Genomic DNA, 19628 nt, shown 5'->3' on the forward strand with positions numbered 1-19628 from the left:
TTGAGTGCACACAACTTCCGTTCCACTGCAGAACTGTTTGTTAATTTTTGCTGCTGTGGGAGCGTTTCCTACATTCGGCGTATCTTGTTCATAATGTCAATAAAATTTATGTCCGTTTGTTTGCGTAGAGCTGGGCCACAGTTGCAGTTCACATTATGTTATTTGTCTGGCCTCGTCAAGAATTTGGCAATTTGTCAGTGTCACATTAATGTAAATGCCGGTTTTATTTCCAGTTTTTTTTTCTTTTTGCTTTGTTTTTTTTCCCCCCACTTTTTGTTTTGGGAACTCGTGCTGGCCACTTTAGCGGCAACACACTTTTGATTTCTGCTGGCGCAACAAAAGACTTAAGCCACATACCGCATTTATAATCGCCCCGCTAATTGAAGTTAACGAACTGGAGAGCTCATAACGCCTCGACAGCTGTTCAAGAAAGAATCTCCAAGGTGTTGACTAGACTTTCTAGGCTTGGACTAACTCACTGGACTTCTAAGTGTGCAAAGCTCTTGCCTCGGGGGCTGTTTTTTCTTTCAGTTCTTAAACAACTTTTTGTGGTCTGTTCTCAGAAATTGTGTAAGACTTATATGACTTTGAATTAAGATAATCATTTAAAAAAGCTAGGCTATAACTTTGGAGTAGAGTTAGTTATAACAACATCTGTATATGCTATGTGAGAGCCTACATTCCAATCTCTAGCTATTACAATCCCCGAAATATGCCTCTAAGAGGTCGGCAGCTCTTGTGGCCTTCAAGTAAGGCTTTCATACCAAGAAGCTACGTTATAACTTTAGAATGGAGTTAGTTATAACAAAAGTGAATTATTTTTCATGAACAGGGGTTATACGAGAGCTTTTGTACCAAATTTTGTGTCTCTAACTGTTGTAGTTTTTGAGATCTAGGATATAACTTTGGAGTGGAGAGTGTTATAACATATCTGAATTATTTTATTTTCCTATATTTATTTTCCTATTTGTATAAGCTATATGCGGAACTACATTCCGAAGCTTGCGTTTCTAACTCCTAAAATCCTCGAGATTTGTTAAAAAATAAAGACAGGCAAAGGAAATGAATCGATTTTTGGGTATAGGGAGGTTTCCTCGAAAGAGAAACATCACAAATTTCACAGCTCTCTAAAAATACTCAGCTTCTTCTCGCAATTAACCATATACAAAATATTCATTGCCTTAATAAAGCTTCTGCCTTCAGCTTAACCCCACCCAAAACATTATAAGCGTTATTTATTACCAGATACCCTTTAAAGCAATGTTACTCAACTAATTGGTAATAACATTAAAACTTAATTGTTAATTTGTAATAAATCATATCTATGCAAGATAATGCCATGGATGTGGTTAGGTTAGTTTTAGCGCTACGCTGCGCCTCAAATGTCATTTTCTTTCTGGTTTCACATGCATTTTTGATGAGAGTTAGGGGCGTGCAGCACAAAACAACAATAAGGAACTGGCCCGCAGCCCCGGACATTATGTCATGAGTTTGTACAACGGCAGCAGCAGCCGCCCCCTTATGTAAAACGTATGCGCTTTTATTAATAAACAAAGCGACAAAGGAAAACGAAAAAACAAAAAAAAAAGACAAGGCACAGAAGAGTGAAATTTTGTGTTTCATTTTACCCTGAGCCCATTGGAAATGCAAAAAGGGGTATGATGGTTATGGAAGGTGTAAGTAACAGGCAAAAGAAGACCTTTCCGAGCCCACAAAGTATTTCAGTTCCTAATCAGCATTAAAAACCGGCTTTATCTAGTTTATCTCGAGAACTTTAAGAGTTGAATTCCTTAACCAATTCATTTTTGGTTTATAGATAAATTGTCCCGTTTCCATTCTATCTATAAATATCAATATTGAGCTATCCCTTTTTTTTAACATATCTCTGAGCTTATAGAGCCAGAGATATCAATTTTTGTATATAGACTAGACTCTCGTATAGCACATACACAGATTTATATTATATTATTTCACTTGTTAGATACCTCCCTCCCTTTCCTTTCCTTTGTTCCCTGGTACTTTCACTCCTTTAGATGCCATATATATATGCCCTAAAACTCTCAAGCCGATCGGACTATAAATACCGAACTCAAGAGCGCATTTCTTATAGGATAGAAGCTAAGTTAAGCTCAAGAAAAAGCACAGCAATGGCATAAACTTGTGTATGTGTGCCTTTTGTATGTATATATAGAAGAAAGGGTATCTGCCAGTCGGTCACGCTCAACTAGTTCACTCTCACTTACTCGCACAAGCTGCTTGCGTTAGTACATATACTAAGTAGAGCCTGTGTATGGGCAAATTATGTATTTGCCATTGTTAAACTTTAACCTTTTGGGCCAAATCAAAGACCAAAAACAAAACAATAAACCAGTTTGCCGCGTCGTCTGTGTGTTTCTTTTTGTATATATAATTACTTGGGTATACAGATATTCAAATTGAATGACGTCTCGAGGCTGGCCAGTTTATAGAGCGGCTATCGCGGTTTATGGCCTAGACGGCAAACGGTATTAAGTCAAACGTTTTTATGGCATTGCCAGCTGAATTTATGGCCAAAACACAAAATACAGCCAATTGTAGATGAAGTTAATTGCGGCCGGCGGAAGGGCCAGCATATGAAAATGAAATGGAAATGGATTGGGGCAAACAAAAAAACAAACAAAATACAACAAATTGCATTTACAGTTAATTAGTTTAATTATGAAGTGGTCAAAAATAGCCAAGTAAAAAAAATATGTGAAAAGTTGCCAAACGCCAAGCAAAAACCAAAATAAAACAAAAAAAACAAAACACAAAAAATTAAACATAACACAAAATGTGTTGTGCAACTGTTTGAAAGTTCGATATAGCCCAAGATAACAGATATTCGTATAAATATATATATATATATATATATATATATATACTTATTTTCATTAGCAGCATTAAGCTGAGGGAAGGGGCAGGGGCGAGCGTGGGGCAGGGGCCCTATCATTTTGCCTGATAATGATTCGATTTTTTTGATACTCAGCTTTGGCTATGCGATTATGTTTGTCGCCTGGCCTGCGGCTATATCTTCTGTATAATATATGTAAATCGATTTTTTTTTTATATAACAATAAACGAGTTTAATTTCGACTGCGTTTTGTGTGTTGATTAAGCAGCCCTCGTTTTCGCTTTATACACACACAAGCTCTTGTAGATCTATGATTTTTTGGAGTCTTTTGTTAGACTCAATACCCTTTGAAATTGGGTAATAAGGGTATTAAGGTTTTGTGCTTTTGCTTGTGACAAGCAAAAGGAAGCTTTTTTCATATGCTTTGGCATAGCTCGACGATTATTATAGCTTATGAATGCCCCATTTCAGACCTGAAAATTTAACAACGATCGGACTGTAAAAACCGAAGTACGTAGGGAATGCTTTTCCTTTGGGACTGCGCAGCTTTTCTAGAGAGCAGCTAGGGGTACAGGGTATCTTCTAGTCGTGCCACCCTTTAAGAGCACTCTTACTTATTTTGGCTGCTTTTGTTTTGTTTGGCTTTTGTCGTCCAGCAGCTGGACAACTGATTGATATATTTGTGCCCATAATTAGCTTTATTTGTTGATTTTGCTCCACTGTCGTTTGGCATTGAGAAGTTGTTGTGCGTGTGTGTGCGTGTGCGCGTGTGTGTGTGACAATTATGCGACAAAATCTAAGCAAAATTAGTTATTTAAATGTTTAAACAAATGGTTGGTCTTATGCGCACTTCCTGATCGAAGCAGCAAGTTCGTTGCCTAAGTCTTTTGTTTTGCTTGGTTAAATTTGTCTTGGCTTCGGTTTACTTTGGATGCGTAGGTAAATATACATTATCTATGGACTCGAATTACTGTCAGCAGCTGGCTTTTAATAGTTCAATAACCAATTGATGCATTCGCATTTGCATTCGTCTCTCCAAATGGATTTATTTTGCTGCCTATGCAAATTTATTGCACACAAATCAGCATAAAAGTGAATTGTGTTTTGTAGAGTGTGTGTGTGTGTGTGTTTGTGTGTGTGTGTATTGTTCAAACTGCGGCACAAACAATTGAGCTTGCCCACTCAGCTGCAGCTCAGCGCCAGCATTCAACAGCAGCTGCAGGCCGCCTGTCAGGGCTAGGCCAAAGTAATTGTGACTCGCGTATCTCAGATAAAATACAAATAAAATAACAAAGAAATAGTTAAATTCGATGTACCGAATATTAAATACACTTTAAGTATAAATGCTAGCAACTCTAAGGGGAATGGATTTTGATAAGAGTGTGAATCACATCTTAAGTGAAACTTCAAAAGGTTGCGTGGAAGTGAGTTTGAATCGAAAATTTCATCCCATCCCAATCTTGAGTCACGTTTCCAATCAAAAGGCATTTTGTTTGTGTCAACAAATTTGTATAAAGATTTTTGAGAATTTGAGTTTAAGTGCCAACTGATAGTAAACATGTAAAGTTTCATTTAACCAAGTTCCACGATTTTTCCACACTTGCAGATGGAATTGCCCGAAACCACTTTCATGACACTGACTGTTTTTATTGCTAAGTATTCTTCATATATGTATATAGCACATGCTATTATTAAAATACCCTTTGCAAGTGTATTAAAAATATAAAATAAATAAATAAAGTAAGTGGCTGTTAGCAAAGCAGCCGTCAATTAAAGCAGCCACATTCTAGGCAGCATTTTTATTTTATTTTTCAATATTTTTGCTTGCGGCCGTTTTAGTTGCATGCTGTGGGGTTTGACATTTCATATATGTATGCATATATTTTTGTATGTAATAAGTGTGTTATATGCTTGCCAGATATATGGCTTCAATATGCCTCGTATTACGCATACGCAGAGTTGGACCGCTGCCAACTTCCGTCGCTGCCTTTTGCTTGTTTTTGGGAGAAAGTCTGTCTCCCATGCAATGTGCAATTATTAATGCTGTGTGTGTGTGTGTGTGTTTACTATCTACTTTTTTCCAAACGTAAACACAAGCCGGGACCACGTAAAAGTCAACTCGTTATTTGAATTGTTTGTTTCACAAACAAATTCTGTGCGAGTGTTCACTCAATTGTCAAGCTGTGCGCTTCAGCCAAACGAAAGTGAGAGTTTTTCGGTTAAAACAACAACAACAATAACAAAAAAAAGCTACACATGTCAGTCACGCTTGTCGAAGGCGCGTCTATTGACGGGGCTGACGGGCTGTTGGGGGCGGCGTGACAGGCAGCGGGGCGGGGCAGGTGCGGCTAATTAACAAACGCAAATTGTTGCAGAGGCAATGAAAACTTTTGCTCCGTTGCCAATCAACATTTAACATTATGTGGCCGAGCGGGTGGAGGGTGGGGGCAGCTAACACGACCTGCTCCATATACGCGAAGAATTACAAAACAATTGTTTAGAAACTGAATAAATCTTGCAATTAATAATAATAATTAATTAATTTATAAGCCAACTTCAATTGCGTTTTTTGTTATTTGTGATTTTTCTAACATTTGCTAGTTTTTTTTTGCACATGCTAGCATTTGACATTATGTTTGAAGTGGGTTTCGTGCGGGATGCTTGAAAGAACTGCTTCATGTGCAAGCAAATTAAAATACAATTGCCCAGAAATCAAATCAAATTTATAACATTAATAATTAATTTATAAGTCTGATTCAATTGCGTTTTTTTTCGAAGATTTCTTCTATCATTATCTTATTGGTTAATCCACATGCTAAAATTTTAACCTAATGCTGAGAGAGAATTGCAATTGGAATTGGATTACAATTGTCTAGAAACAAAACAGTTTTATAATAAAAATTAATTTATAAGACAAATCCAATTGAGATTTTTTCCATAAACTTCTTTATCTAGCAGCCAAATAACTAATAATATTAATAAATAATTTACAAGCCCAATTCAATTGCATTTTCAATGAATATTTTTGTCCACATGTTAAAATTTAACTTTATGTTGTGGGAAAGGTTTGTGGCCAGCTGAATTAAAATACAATTTTCTAGAAACCAAGATATTAATAATATTAAACAATTAAATGAAGCAAATCATATCAGTTTTCTTTCTTTTTTGATACTTCTAAAAGTTTCTCCTTAGTTTTTTCACATGTTAAAATTTAACATCATGATTGGGGGAAGCTTAAAAGATCTGCACTGTTGTCAAATTTTCTAAAATTTTCTCGCTATTTATTTTTTCCACATGTTCGAGACGTCAACTGCGAACTCGTTGCGCACATTTCGAACCTAAATTTTTTTTGCGGGTTTTTCAATTTATGCGAGACCAGTTTTTGGGCCGCTTGGCCAACGATTTGCCAATAGACGACGACGACGACGACGACGACGACGATTGAGTGGCAGCAGTTGTAGGTTTTAAGTTTTTAGTTTTTGGTTTTTGGTTTTTCCTTTTTGCAAATATTAATTGTTGTAAAATCACAGACATGTGGAAAACTAGTTATTGTTGCCAGCGACTTTTACTTGAGTGCGCCAAATTGAGGCGTGGCCAGTTGGCGTGCTGCTGGCTGGCTGGCCATAATGGCAATAATGGAAATCGCAAGAAAGAAAAGCCTTCGCCAGCGCAGCCAAGGAAGTAAAAGCTAAGCATTTATGGCATGAAAATGGCCGCTGCAAACAAGCGAAATGAAACCGAAACCGAGCTGCACAGAATTTATATATTCATATTTGTATAGCCATTGTCTTTGACAGGTTTGCCTTCAACTTCGGCTCAGACAGCCGCAGCAGCAGCTGTGACTATTATTCCAGCCAGCCAGCCAGCCAATCGGAGAGTCAGAGAGTCTGTCTGCCTGTCGGACGTTCTCTCAGCTATGCTGAACATTCATTTTTCCGTTCGCTGACTTTCAATACACACGTTTTTTTTCCTTGTATTTTTTGTTCTCTGTTGTTCTAGAGTTTGGCATGCTTTTTGTTTTGTATGCAAGTCTGTGGTAAATATGATAATTTGTTTTGTGCTCATAGTTCTTGGTGGCATTCCGTGACACACTTATCACTCACCATTTTTCTTTGCAGCTGTGTGTGTATTTCTTATACACCTGATCAAAAATCGCTTCTGCGTGCACTATGAACAAAAATTTAAATGTTGGCACTACACTGCAGGCCTGGCTCAGATATATATGTATATATATTGATTTCTGGGCAACTCTGCTTAGTCACTTTGTTGGTAGCACTGGAAATATATGTTCAACTCCTGGCGGCCACTTTTGTGCGTCTTAACCGTTACTCGCTGCGAACTCGCACGTTGGACTGAAAAACTGAAACTGATTTGTGCGCAGCCGCGGCCGACCGCAAAGACAACGTCAACAGCAGCAGCAGCACCAGCAGCAGCAGAGGCAGCAGCAGAGGTAACAATAACAACAATAGCTCAAAGCGAACGGCAAATTGAGTGAGGTTGTGGCCCCCTCTTGGGCTTGAAACATGCTCGGAGATTGCGTTGCGAGCGACCACGTCCGAGCGCCAAATACGACCAACGGCAACATAAACACAAAAACAAGTAACAGGGCTTCAGGCGGCATCGACTTGCAGATACTCTGCATTCACTGTATTCGAGTAACATTCTAGATACACACATAAAACATTCACATTACTCGGTCGTCCTACTATTTTATCGATCGGTGCTTATAGCCCGATCTTTATGATACTTTTGGGGCTTCAGTATAGCATACGAAAGGTTATGCCCATTGAAATTGGGTAAAGGGGGCATAATCAGTTATTTAACATGCAGCAGGAAGCATTTCTGAACCCATAATGTATATATATTCTTGATCAGCATCAATATCCGAGTCGATCTAGCAATATCCATCTGTCTGTCTGCCCGCCAGTCCGTATGAAAGCTTCGATCTCACAACCTACAAGAGCTCAAGACTTGCAATAGGTCTTCATAGAGCCCGCGCATTACGATTTCGTTTCCTATAAGCGATAACTTGCACCATTTCCAAGTAATCAATTAAAATCTATATAAAAATCCTATTAGGCTTGAGTCAACATTTTTGATATGTATATCTTATAGAATAGTGTATACGAATCAAATATCTTTCAGTTTATAGCTGACCCCCTCACTTTCTCTAGTGCGAGCAGCAGTTGGTCTTGGTAGAATAATCTCAGGGTATCCCCTAGTCGTGTACTCTCGCATGTCTTAACATTAAAATCAGCTATTTTTCTTTTTTACCACATGTTGGCACTGTTAATGTTCAAGTATATATATCTATATATACAGAATATACCTTATGCGTTACACACGTTGTGACAAATTTAGAAGACACTTTGTTAGGGTATAAGGGCAACAAAACAACAGTTGTTTCTGTGCGCTGCATGAAAATGTGTAGTTTTTGCTGCGTTGCTTTTGTGCAGCTCTTTCGCTGTGGCCCACTCAAAAGACTCAAGCAGCGAACTGGCCGCTGTTAATGGCTCAGTTAACAGCGCTGTTAAGTTAACAGCACGGGCTGCTGGCAAGGATTGATTGCACACAAATTATCAGATTTTGTAAATCAAACGGGTTTCTTTTTTCTTTTTTTTTGGTATGAGCTGGTGCTAACAAAGAGGCGGCTGTGAAATGCAAATTTGAATTATGATTAACAAAAAATGTCTTGTACATAAGATACAAGTTTATAAATGAAAATAAAATATGTATATTTATATATTTACGAATTTCACACGTTAGAAAGCCAAGCATGCTAATGTCTGCCTGTGTGTGTGTGTGTGTCCAATTGGAAACGCTTGCCAAAGTCCAGCTGGCCGTTTGGCCAGCAACACACAGGGTAGTCTCCAGTCAAATGCTCAAATGAAAGCGAAAGTCGACTCGCCAAAGCCGGCAAACAGCTGAGTCTTGGTGCCCGTTCTCTTCACCCGAGATCGAGTCTGAGTCCAAGTCTGAATCTCGGCACTTCTAATAATTGTGTGAGGAGCGGTTCCTTGGGCCGCTTCTCACGCTTTGCATGCCATAAATTTCACTGCCTTTCACTGTAAATCATTTGCAGCACTTAATTGTGTGCATTTTAATGCGTATTGCGTGCCATTCGCAATCAGCCTGCCGCGTCTTCGGTTTTTTGCCGCTGCAATTCTGTGCCAGTTTTCAGTTTTCACAAGAAAAGCGGCAGCTCAATGAGAAATGGAAATGCAACGCTCTGTTTAACATGACGGTAAAATTTCACGCCAGCCACAAAGGCCAGTGCAAGTGCGTATTGCACAAATAAATAAATATAATATATATAAATATATACATGCTAGCGGGCATTACCCGTCTTTACCTGACCCAACATTATTCACACGAGATAAGTTCTAACATTCTGAGAGAGATTTAGTTTAAAGAACTTTAAATATCTCACATAAATATTATTCGAAGGTCGCATAACATACATGTATTAAATTATATGTATAGCCCGATTCTGAATTCAGATATAAATGAACCATATCTCGGGGAATTGTACTCTGATTTTGGAATGATGTAGCTTGTTGAGCCCGTATTAGTCTCTAAACATTATTAGTCTAAAATTTCAATAAGTATGCATAAGTTTGAAAGGGTTGACAAATAGTTTCGGCTCTGAAATCCAACATTTAGGAGTACAATAAGCTCTGCACACTTTTGAAAAGATTTTCTAAAAAGAGTTTCTAAAGATTCGACTTAATTTGTTCAATTTATAAACAATTTAAGTTTAGTTAGTTGTGAGGCTCAGATGATAAACCATTTTTACCTGCACAGATCAAGACCCTCGCTTGGATTACAAGAAAAATATAATATAAATATTTATGGTATCCCAAAATATTGAGTTTTGAGTTTCATGATACTTAAAGAACACATGCTTCCCAGTTCGAGCGCAAGGAATCCAAATTGAACAAAAAAAATCTGCATTGCCTAGAGTTTGGGCTGTTTAACGAGTGCTTTGACCTGCGTCCAGCTTGGCGGCCATTTTGGCCAGTTGTGGCTTTCGAAACAGTTATACCAATTGAATATCAAATCGGGCAACTCTTAACCTTCGCTACGAGTGCGGCTGTGCGACAGTGCGCAGTGCACAGCGGCAAGTTCGTGTCTTAAGTCTTTTGTTTTTACACACAAATTGAAAGTGAAATTTCATTGTTGTTGTTGTCGTTGTTGTTGTTGTTGTTGTTGTTGTTGTTGTTATTCTTGCTGTCCGCTGCTGTTATGTTGGTAATTGTTGAAAAAGAAAGGCACTCACATCGACGACAACAACAACAACCTTATGCTGATAAGAAACGTGATTTAATTTTTAGTTGAAAATTATGAAAATCATATGTTTGGCAGTTTTCACTTTTTCGTTGGCCTTGTGGTTAACCCTTATAACCACAACAACTGGGCGTCACTTGATATTCCTTTGAAGAGAAGCTTTTAACAAAAACGAAACATATATTTATCGAAAAGAGTTTAACCTGAGCGAAGCACAGCTGTAATATTTGCTGAAGCTTCTTTTTGGTTGGAAAGCGAGCAATGCGATGGGTTTTGGGGGAAATCGATTTACAAGTGTGGGAATAAAGTGGCCAAAGTTGGGATGATTAGCATCAGCATCTTGGAAGACCGTGACGTGTTGAGCGCCAGACAAGCAAGCGTTACGTCGCCGGTTCAAACCAAATATCAATTTGCATATTTCTTTCTTCGATGTAATGAATTTGTTTAGAAAAAGAACAGCATGGAAGGATCTGTCTAGAGTTAGAGCGTTTTGTTACCTAAGCAATGCTTGCTTTATCTATAATAAATCTGTTGGCTACTTTCAACTGCACTAAAAACCACCTGCTTTGGTTAGGGCATACACAGTTCGGTTCACTTCGCTGCTCTTGAAATAGGTTTCGCTTCCTTGCATTGTTGCGTTGCTGCCTCACAACAAAGTCGCTTTCGCTGGATCTGAGTCTCAGCTTGACTTAGCTGTGTGCGCTTGTTCACCCGGTAGTCGGTAGTCGGGTTTTCGGTCGTTCGCAGTCTCTCTTGTCAGATTAGATATGGAGCGCGCCTTAATTACAATATGATTGATGATAGACCAAGGCTTGACATGCGTATTATTTTTTTTTTTGTTGCATGCTACCGGATGTGTTCTATTGAAATCAAAAGCTTTTATGCAGACCTGTTGATTCGACCAAAAGACGGCTTCCACGGTCAATTTTTATGTTAGCTTCGACCAAGGTACAAGAGCGATATTTCGAAAGCATTATAACCATAATAACCTAGGCGAAAGTGGATCCTGTATCCATCTGTGTGTCCGTCTGGCTAGTATATTTCAGAAGATACAAAAGCTGCAGAGTTGGAAATATATAATCGTATACCATATGATGATGTGATATCAACTCATATTCATGTTTAAAAAATCGATTACATGGTTTTATAAGCTTAGCCTGATTATACGAGCTAGATTTATCTTGGAATATAGTTTCTCGCATATCTATAAATATAAAACTGTTTGTCTTCACGGACTGACTGACTGACGGACTGACCGTAAGAACTAAGAAATTTATATATATATATATATATATATATATATATATATATATTATATATGTATATCTATATACATGCATGCATGTATGCATGTATTATTACATGCTTACATAAATGCTTGCGTGCATGTCTGTTCGTAGATGCATACATGTACACATGCAAAATTGTACACATGTAGACATGCATGCATGCATTCATATATGTAAACATGTAGACATGCGTGCATACATGTACATATGTAGACATACATGCATGCATGCATGCATGCATGCATACATACATACATACATACATACATACATACATACATACATACATACATACATACATACACACATACACACATACATACATACGTACATACATACATACATACATACATACATACATACATACATACATACATACATACATACATCTACATACATACATCTACATACATACATCTACATACATACATCTACATACATACATCTACATACATACATCTACATACATACATCTACATACATACATCTACATACATACATCTACATACATACATCTACATACATACATCTACATACATACATCTACTTACATATCTACTTACCTGCCCCACCTCCAATTCCGCCGCCTCCTGCTCCACCGCCACAAGCTGCTCCTCCACAGGTCGTTGGAGGCAACGTTGCCTGCCTTGTTGAATTTCGGCAGGGCCTACTTGAATTCTTGAGAATCGAGGAGGAGAGCACTTGGCAGAAATTCGTTTTATTTAAATTTGCAGCACAGCGGCAAATATGCTTGGTCTGCATTTAGTCTTGGAAAACAAACATGCATGCGTACATATATACATAAATGCATACATACATATGTATATGCATACACTAACATACATACTGCCACACACAAACACACATATACATGCACACACAAACACACACATACATATATAAAACATACTAGTATATGACTTTCTAAGTATAAAATTTATTGCTCTGACTGACTGACTGACGGACTGACGGATTGACCGACTGACTGACTGACGGACTAACTGACGGACTGACCGACTGACTTGGCTTTTTGTTCATGGGTTCGTGGCATTTAAATCTGGATACATATTTTTGGGAAATTCATGTCAAAATCTTACGCCTAGGATTCTTATATAGACATTGGTCGAAATTTCCCATTTCGGCCAAAATTTAACCGATTTTCATGAGGCTTGGCATTTTGTTCATGGTTTTCCCTCTAAAAAAATCTGGCATTTAAATCTGAACACAAATTTTTGGATCCAAATTCATGTCAAAATCTTACCCCTAGGATTCGTGTATAGATATGGGTCGAAATTTCCCACCCCCATAACTCGGCCAAAAATCAACCGATTTTCATGAGGCTTGGCATTTTGTTCATGTTTTTCCCTCTAGAATAATCTGGCATTTAAATCTGAACACAAATTTTTGGGTCCAAATTCATGTCAAAATGTTACCCCTAGGATTCTTATATAGACATGGGTCGAAATTTCCCACCCCCATAACTCGGCCAAAAATCAACCGATTTTCATGAGGCTTGGCATTTTGTTCATGGTTTTTCCTCTAGAATAATCTGGCATTTAAATCTGAACACAAATTTTTGGGTCGAAATTCATGTCAAAATCTTACCCCTAGGATTCGTGTATAGATATGGGTCGAAATTTCCCACCCCCAAAACTCGGCCAAAAATCAACCGATTTTCATGAGGCTTGGCATTTTGTTCATGTTTTTCCCTCTAGAATAATCTGGCATTTAAATCTGAACACAAATTTTTGGGTCCAAATTCATGTCAAAATGTTACCCCTAGGATTCTTATATAGACATGGGTCGAAATTTCCCACCCCCATAACTCGGCCAAAAATCAACCGATTTTCATGAGGCTTGGCATTTTGTTCATGGTTTTCCCTCTAGAATAATCTGGCATTTAAATCTGAACACAAATTTTTGGGTCGAAATTCATGTCAAAATCTTACCCCTAGGATTCGTGTATAGATATGGGTCGAAATTTCCCACCCCCAAAACTCGGCCAAAAATCAACCGATTTTCATGAGGCTTGGCATTTTGTTCATGTTTTTCCCTCTAGAATAATCTGGCATTTAAATCTGAACACAAATTTTTGGGTCGAAATTCATGTCAAAATCTTACCCCTAGGATTCTTATATAGATATGGGAGGAAATTTCCCACCGCCATAACTCGGCCAAAAATCACCCGATTTTCATGAGGCTTGGCATTTTGTTCATGGTTTTCCCTCTAAAAAAATCTGGCATTTAAATCTGAACACAAATTTTTGGGTCCAAATTCATGTCAAAATGTTACCCCTAGGATTCTTATATAGACATGGGTCGAAATTTCCCACCCCCATAACTCGGCCAAAAATCAACCGATTTTCATGAGGCTTGGCATTTTGTTCATGGTTTTCCCTCTAGAATAATCTGGCATTTAAATCTGAACACAAATTTTTGGGTCGAAATTCATGTCAAAATCTTACCCCTAGGATTCGTGTATAGATATGGGTCGAAATTTCCCACCCCCAAAACTCGGCCAAAAATCAACCGATTTTCATGAGGCTTGGCATTTTGTTCATGTTTTTCCCTCTAGAATAATCTGGCATTTAAATCTGAACACAAATTTTTGGGTCGAAATTCATGTCAAAATCTTACCCCTAGGATTCGTGTATAGATATGGGTCGAAATTTCCCACCCCTAAAACTCGGCCAAAAATCAACCGATTTTCATGAGGCTTGGCATTTTGTTCATGGTTTTCCCTCTAAAAAAATCTGGCATTTAAATCTGAACACAAATTTTTGGGTCCAAATTCATGTCAAAATGTTACCCCTAGGATTCTTATATAGACATGGGTCGAAATTTTCCACCCCCATAACTCGGCCAAAAATCAACCGATTTTCATGAGGCTTGGCATTTTGTTCATGGTTTTCCCTCTAGAATAATCTGGCATTTAAATCTGAACACAAATTTTTGGGTCGAAATTCATGTCAAAATCTTACCCCTAGGATTCGTATATAGATATGGGTCGAAATTTCCCACCCCCATAACTCGGCCAAAAATCAACCGATTTTCATGAGGACTGGCATTTTGTTCATGGTTTTCCCTCTTAAAAAATCTGGCATTTAAATCTGAACACAAATTTTTGGGTCGAAATTCATGTCAAAATCTTACCCCTAGGATTCGTGTATAGATATGGGTCGAAATTTCCCACCCCCGTAACTCGGCCAAAAATCAACCGATTTTCATGAGGCTTGGCATTTTGTTCATGGTTTTCCCTCTAGAATAATCTGGCATTTAAATCTGAACACAAATTTTTGGGTCGAAATTCATGTCAAAATTGACCCCTAGGATTCGTATATAGATATGGGTCGAAATTTCCCACCCCCATAACTCGGCCAAAAATCAACCGATTTTCATGAGGACTGGCATTTTGTTCATGGTTTTCCCTCTTAAAAAATCTGGCATTTAAATCTGAACACAAATTTTTGGGTCGAAATTCATGTCAAAATCTTACCCCTAGGATTCGTGTATAAATATGGGTCGAAATTTCCCACCCCCATAACTCGGCCAAAAATCAACCGATTTTCATGAGGCTTGGCATTTTGTTCATGTTTTTTCCTCTAGAATAATCTGGCATTTAAATCTGAACTCAAATTTTTGGGTCGAAATTCATGTCAAAATCTTACCCCTAGGATTCGTGTATAGATATGGGTCGAAATTTCCCACCCCCATAACTCGGCCAAAAATCAACCGATTTTCATGAGGCTTGGCATTTTGTTCATGGTTTTCCCTCTAAAAAAATCTGGCATTTAAATCTGAACACAAATTTTTGGGTCCAAATTCATGTCAAAATGTTACCCCTAGGATTCTTATATAGACATGGGTCGAAATTTCCCACCCTCATAACTCGGCCAAAAATCAACCGATTTTCATGAGGCTTGGCATTTTGTTCATGGTTTTCCCTCTAGAATAATCTGGCATTTAAATCTGAACACAAATTTTTGGGTCCAAATTCATGTCAAAATCTTACCCCTAGGTTTCTTATATAGACATAGGTCGAAATTTCCCACCCCCATAACTTGGCCAAAAATCAACAGATTTTCATGAGGACTGGCATTTTGTTAATGGTTTTCCCTCTAAAAAAATCTGGCATTTAAATCTGAACACAAATTTTTGGGTCCAAATTCATGTCAAAATGTTACCCCTAGGATTCTTATATAGACATGGGTCGAAATTTCCCACCCCCATAACTCGGCCAAAAATCAACCGATTTTCATGAGGCTTGGCATTTTGTTCATGGTTTTCCCTCTAAAAAAATCTGGCATTTAAATCTGAACACAAATTTTTGGGTCCAAATTCATGTCAAAATGTTACCCCTAGGATTCTTATATAGACATGGGTCGAAATTTCCCACCCCCATAACTCGGCCAAAAATCAACCGATTTTCATGAGGCTTGGCATTTTGTTCATGTTTTTCCCTCTAGAATAATCTGGCATTTAAATCTGAACACAAATTTTTGGGTCGAAATTCATGTCAAAATCTTACCCCTAGGATTCGTGTATAGATATGGGTCGAAATTTCCCACCCCCATAACTCGGCCAAAAATCAACCGATTTTCATGAGGCTTGGCATTTTGTTCATGGTTTTCCCTCTAAAAAAATCTGGCATTTAAATCTGAACACAAATTTTTGGGTCCAAATTCATGTCAAAATCTTACCCCTAGGATTCTTATATAGACATGGGTGGAATTTTCCCACCCCCATAACTCGGCCAAAAATCAACCGATTTTCATGAGGCTTGGCATTTTGTTCATGGTTTTCCCTCTAGAATAATCTGGCATTTAAATCTGAACACAAATTTTTAGGTCGAAATTCATGTCAAAATCTTACCCCTAGGATTCTTATATAGATATGGGACGAAATTTCCCACCCCCATAACTCGGCCAAAAATCACCCGATTTTCATGAGGCTTGGAATTTTGTACATGGTTTTCCCTCTAGAATAATCTGGCATTTAAATCTGAACACAAATTTTTGGGTCGAAATTCATGTCAAAATGTTACGCCTAGGATTCTTATATAGACATGGGTCGAAATTTCCCACCCCCATAACTCGGCCAAAAATCAACCGATTTTCATGAGCCTTGGCATTTTGTTCATGGTTTTCCCTCTAGAATAATCTGGCATTTAAATCTGAACACAAATTTTTGGGTCGAAATTCATGTCAAAATCTTACCCCTAGGATTCGTGTATAGATATGGGTCGAAATTTCCCACCCCCATAACTCGGCCAAAAATCAACCGATTTTCATGAGGCTTGGCATTTTGTTCATGGTTTTCCCTCTAAAAAAATGTGGCATTTAAATCTGAACACAAATTTTTGGGTCCAAATTCATGTCAAAATGTTACCCCTAGGATTCTTATATAGACATGGGTCGAAATTTCCCACCCCCATAACTCGGCCAAAAATCAACCGATTTTCATGAGACTTGGCATTTTGTTCATGGTTTTCCCTCTAGAATAATCTGGCATTTAAATCTGAACACAAATTTTTGGGTCGAAATTCATGTCAAAATCTTACCCCTAGGATTCTTATATAGATATGGGACGAAATTTCCCACCCCCATAACTCGGCCAAAAATCAACCGATTTTCATGAGGCTTGGCATTTTGTTCATGTTTTCCCTCTAGAATAGATATGGGTCGAAATTTCCCACCCCCATAACTCGGCCAAAAATCAACCGATTTTCATGAGGCTTGGCATTTTGTTCATGGTTTTCCCTCTAAAAAAATCTGGCATTTAAATCTGAATACAAATTTTTGGGTCCAAATTCATGTCAAAATGTTACCCCTAGGATTCTTATATAGACATGGGTCGAAATTTCCCACCCCCATAACTCGGCCAAAAATCAACCGATTTTCATGAGGCTTGGCATTTTGTTCATGGTTTTCCCTCTAGAATAATCTGGCATTTAAATCTGAACACAAATTTTTGGGTCGAAATTCATGTCAAAATCTTACCCCTAGGATTCGTGTATAGATATGGGTCGAAATTTCTCACTACCATAACTCGGCCAAAAATCAACCGATTTTCATGAGGCTTGGCATTTTGTTCATGGTTTTCCCTCTAAAAAAATCTGGCATTTAAATCTGAACACATATTTTTGAGTCGAAATTCATGACCAAATCTTACCCCTAGGATTCGTATGTAGACATAGGTCGAAATATTCCACCCCCATAACTCGGCCAAAAATCAACCGATTTTTATGAGGCTTGGCATTTTGTTCATGTTTTTCCCTCTAAAATAATCTGGCATTTAAATCTGAACAAAAATTTTTGGGTCGAAATTCATGTCAAAATCTTACCCCTAGGATTCTTATATAGATATGGGTCAAAATTTCTCACCCCCATAACTCGGCCAAAAATCAACCGATTTCATGAGGCTTGACATTTTGTTCATGATTTTTCCTCTAAAAAAAGCTGGCATTCAAATCTGAACACAAATTTTTGGGTCGAAATTCATGTCAAAATCTTAACCCTAGGATTCGTATATAGATATGGGTCGAAATTTCCCACCCGTATAACTCGGTCGAGTTTTGGCTTTTTGATCATGATTTGGCTTCAAGATCAATTTGGCCGATTTAAAATGTTCTAAGCAGTATTTTCATTGCGACAACTGCTACTTGGATTACATTTAATTAAATATTATATTAAAGAAACATTTGTTAATTCGTGTGAAAAACTTGCTATTTTCGAGTGTAAATTTTTGGCACTTGCTATTCGTGTTGGTGCTTGCTGCTGCTTCCGTCGTAGTCGCTTCCAGATCGACTTCGGTTTCACATCTCTGAGGTCCTACTTTGTAACTTAAATGCTATACTAGTTAGCAGAAAGCTGAATACTTACCCACCCTCGACAGCGGCGACAGCTGGTCTAGGATAAATCTTGATGGGCAACAAGAGCAGGGTACAGAGCAACAAGCCAAACCAGAAGCCATTCTACAAATAGAAAATAGGACTAGTATTAACAAATGTATAGGGTATATATATGGTTTCATGAAAATGTGCTTAAAGGTCAAAGGAACCAAGTTAGAATAATCTTATTCCACTTGGGAGAAATCGCCAGGAGGGATTGAGCTTAAATGAGTTTGAACTAGTAACCTCACCTGCCGAAACGTTGAACCACATTTCCGTCAAGCAGTTCACTTTGCTAAAGGTGTGAAACACTGCTAAAATGAATTAGCACAAAGATTTTTGTTGATAATGAACTTGAGTCCAATCGTATGGTAAACGTTTTCCGCGCTTCTTTCACGCTTGCAGGTGGAATTTTCCAAAACTCGGTACAACTATTTATTTTCCCTATTGTGATCCTGCTTCACATTCTTGTGGGCAACGTCGACAGCAGCAAAGGAAGCAGCAATAAAGGACGCTGTGCCAGGACGAAAAGTATGAAAGGGTTTCATGTTGTATATGAAAGGACGCTGGTTCAAATCACTGCTGTTATTTAATACTCACCCTATGAGGGGCGTGATAATAATGAGAATGATCATAAAAACCACACCCAAGAACGCCAACCAATAATGCGCCAACAACTCGTTCCAATCATTTCGCAACACCTTGGGCCCCAAGGCGAAAGACATATCGTAATTGACCTGAATGTAGCCTAAAATGCGAAATGGATTGCAAACTTAATACAATATAATAAAATATTACAAACCCGATGGTAGTTCGGTCCAATGCAGCTTATCGAACATGGTGTGCATTAAGTGAAAAATGGGCCTCAGAGCCAAAACGGAAAAGTCAGGCTCTTTGTCATAGTGTGTCTCCGATCTACATTGGCTAAACCTGGCATTCGGATAGTGTTTCTCATGAGTGGTGTCATGTCCCTCGGAGCCAATGTGCCACTTAAAGGAACCCATTTCCATTCTGCAGCCTGGCCCTATAAATGTGGCCAGCCAACACCCAAGACTGCTGCGCTTTGATAATTGCCCAACACGATTTAATGCTGTAAAATAAACTAAAAGAAGACCCAAAGGTCGTGATCCGACAAAGGTTCTCTTGTATGTCAAACTCACCTGTGTGTAAAAAACACTAAAAAGATATATATTCGTAAAACTGAACAAATGTATTACAGGAGTTCAGCAGCTAGGATTTGATGTGACAGTTAAAGCACAGCTTTCCACTCACTGGTCGAAAAAGATAAGAA

General features: G+C 38.1%; 2 protein-coding genes across 4 annotated transcripts in view; both read right to left on the minus strand.

The window, feature by feature from the left end:
- LOC115762868 (probable chitinase 10) overlaps positions 1 to 18610 on the minus strand; it is a 30624-nt gene extending 12014 nt beyond the window's left edge. The window contains exons 1-2 of the mRNA XM_030705243.1: positions 18589 to 18610; positions 11049 to 11071 (exon numbers count right to left, since the gene is read on the minus strand). Of these exons, the coding sequence (XP_030561103.1) occupies positions 11049 to 11071; positions 18589 to 18610 (45 nt within the window). The remainder of the gene's footprint in view (positions 1 to 11048; positions 11072 to 18588) is intronic.
- On the minus strand, positions 18112 to 19584 carry LOC115762669 (prominin-like protein). 3 transcript variants are annotated; one of them, XM_030704984.1, is made up of 6 exons: positions 19498 to 19584; positions 19140 to 19439; positions 18938 to 19085; positions 18589 to 18851; positions 18334 to 18421; positions 18112 to 18278 (listed from the first exon to the last, which is right to left on the minus strand). In XM_030704984.1, the coding sequence occupies exons 2-4, from the start codon at positions 19345 to 19347 to the stop codon at positions 18782 to 18784; spliced, it is 426 nt and encodes a 141-aa protein (XP_030560844.1). In that variant the 5' UTR covers positions 19348 to 19439; positions 19498 to 19584; the 3' UTR covers positions 18112 to 18278; positions 18334 to 18421; positions 18589 to 18781. The 3 variants fall into 3 exon arrangements, with proteins under 3 accessions (XP_030560844.1, XP_030560843.1, XP_030560842.1); XM_030704983.1 differs by having other exon boundaries at positions 18112 to 18270; positions 18330 to 18421; XM_030704982.1 differs by having other exon boundaries at positions 18330 to 18421.
- Positions 19585 to 19628: the final 44 nt, after the last annotated feature.

Source organism: Drosophila novamexicana, unplaced genomic scaffold (genome assembly GCF_003285875.2).
Source record: "Drosophila novamexicana strain 15010-1031.04,08,12 unplaced genomic scaffold, DnovRS2.1 tig00000644-arrow-pilon, whole genome shotgun sequence".
Taxonomy (NCBI): Eukaryota; Metazoa; Arthropoda; class Insecta; order Diptera; family Drosophilidae; genus Drosophila; species Drosophila novamexicana.

What these genes read in the sequence shown, in the direction of transcription:
- LOC115762669 (XM_030704984.1), bottom strand. Translation starts at nt 19,347, where the DNA reads ATGGAAATGGGTTCCTTTAAGTGGCACATTGGCTCCGAGGGACATGAC. An exon ending in TTGGACCGAACTACCATCGG is followed by an intron (nt 19,086 to 19,139) that starts GTTTGTAATATT and finishes TTCGCATTTTAG; the next exon opens with GCTACATTCAGGTCAATTAC. An exon ending in ATTATCACGCCCCTCATAGG is followed by an intron (nt 18,852 to 18,937) that starts GTGAGTATTAAA and finishes GTCCTGGCACAG; the next exon opens with CGTCCTTTATTGCTGCTTCC.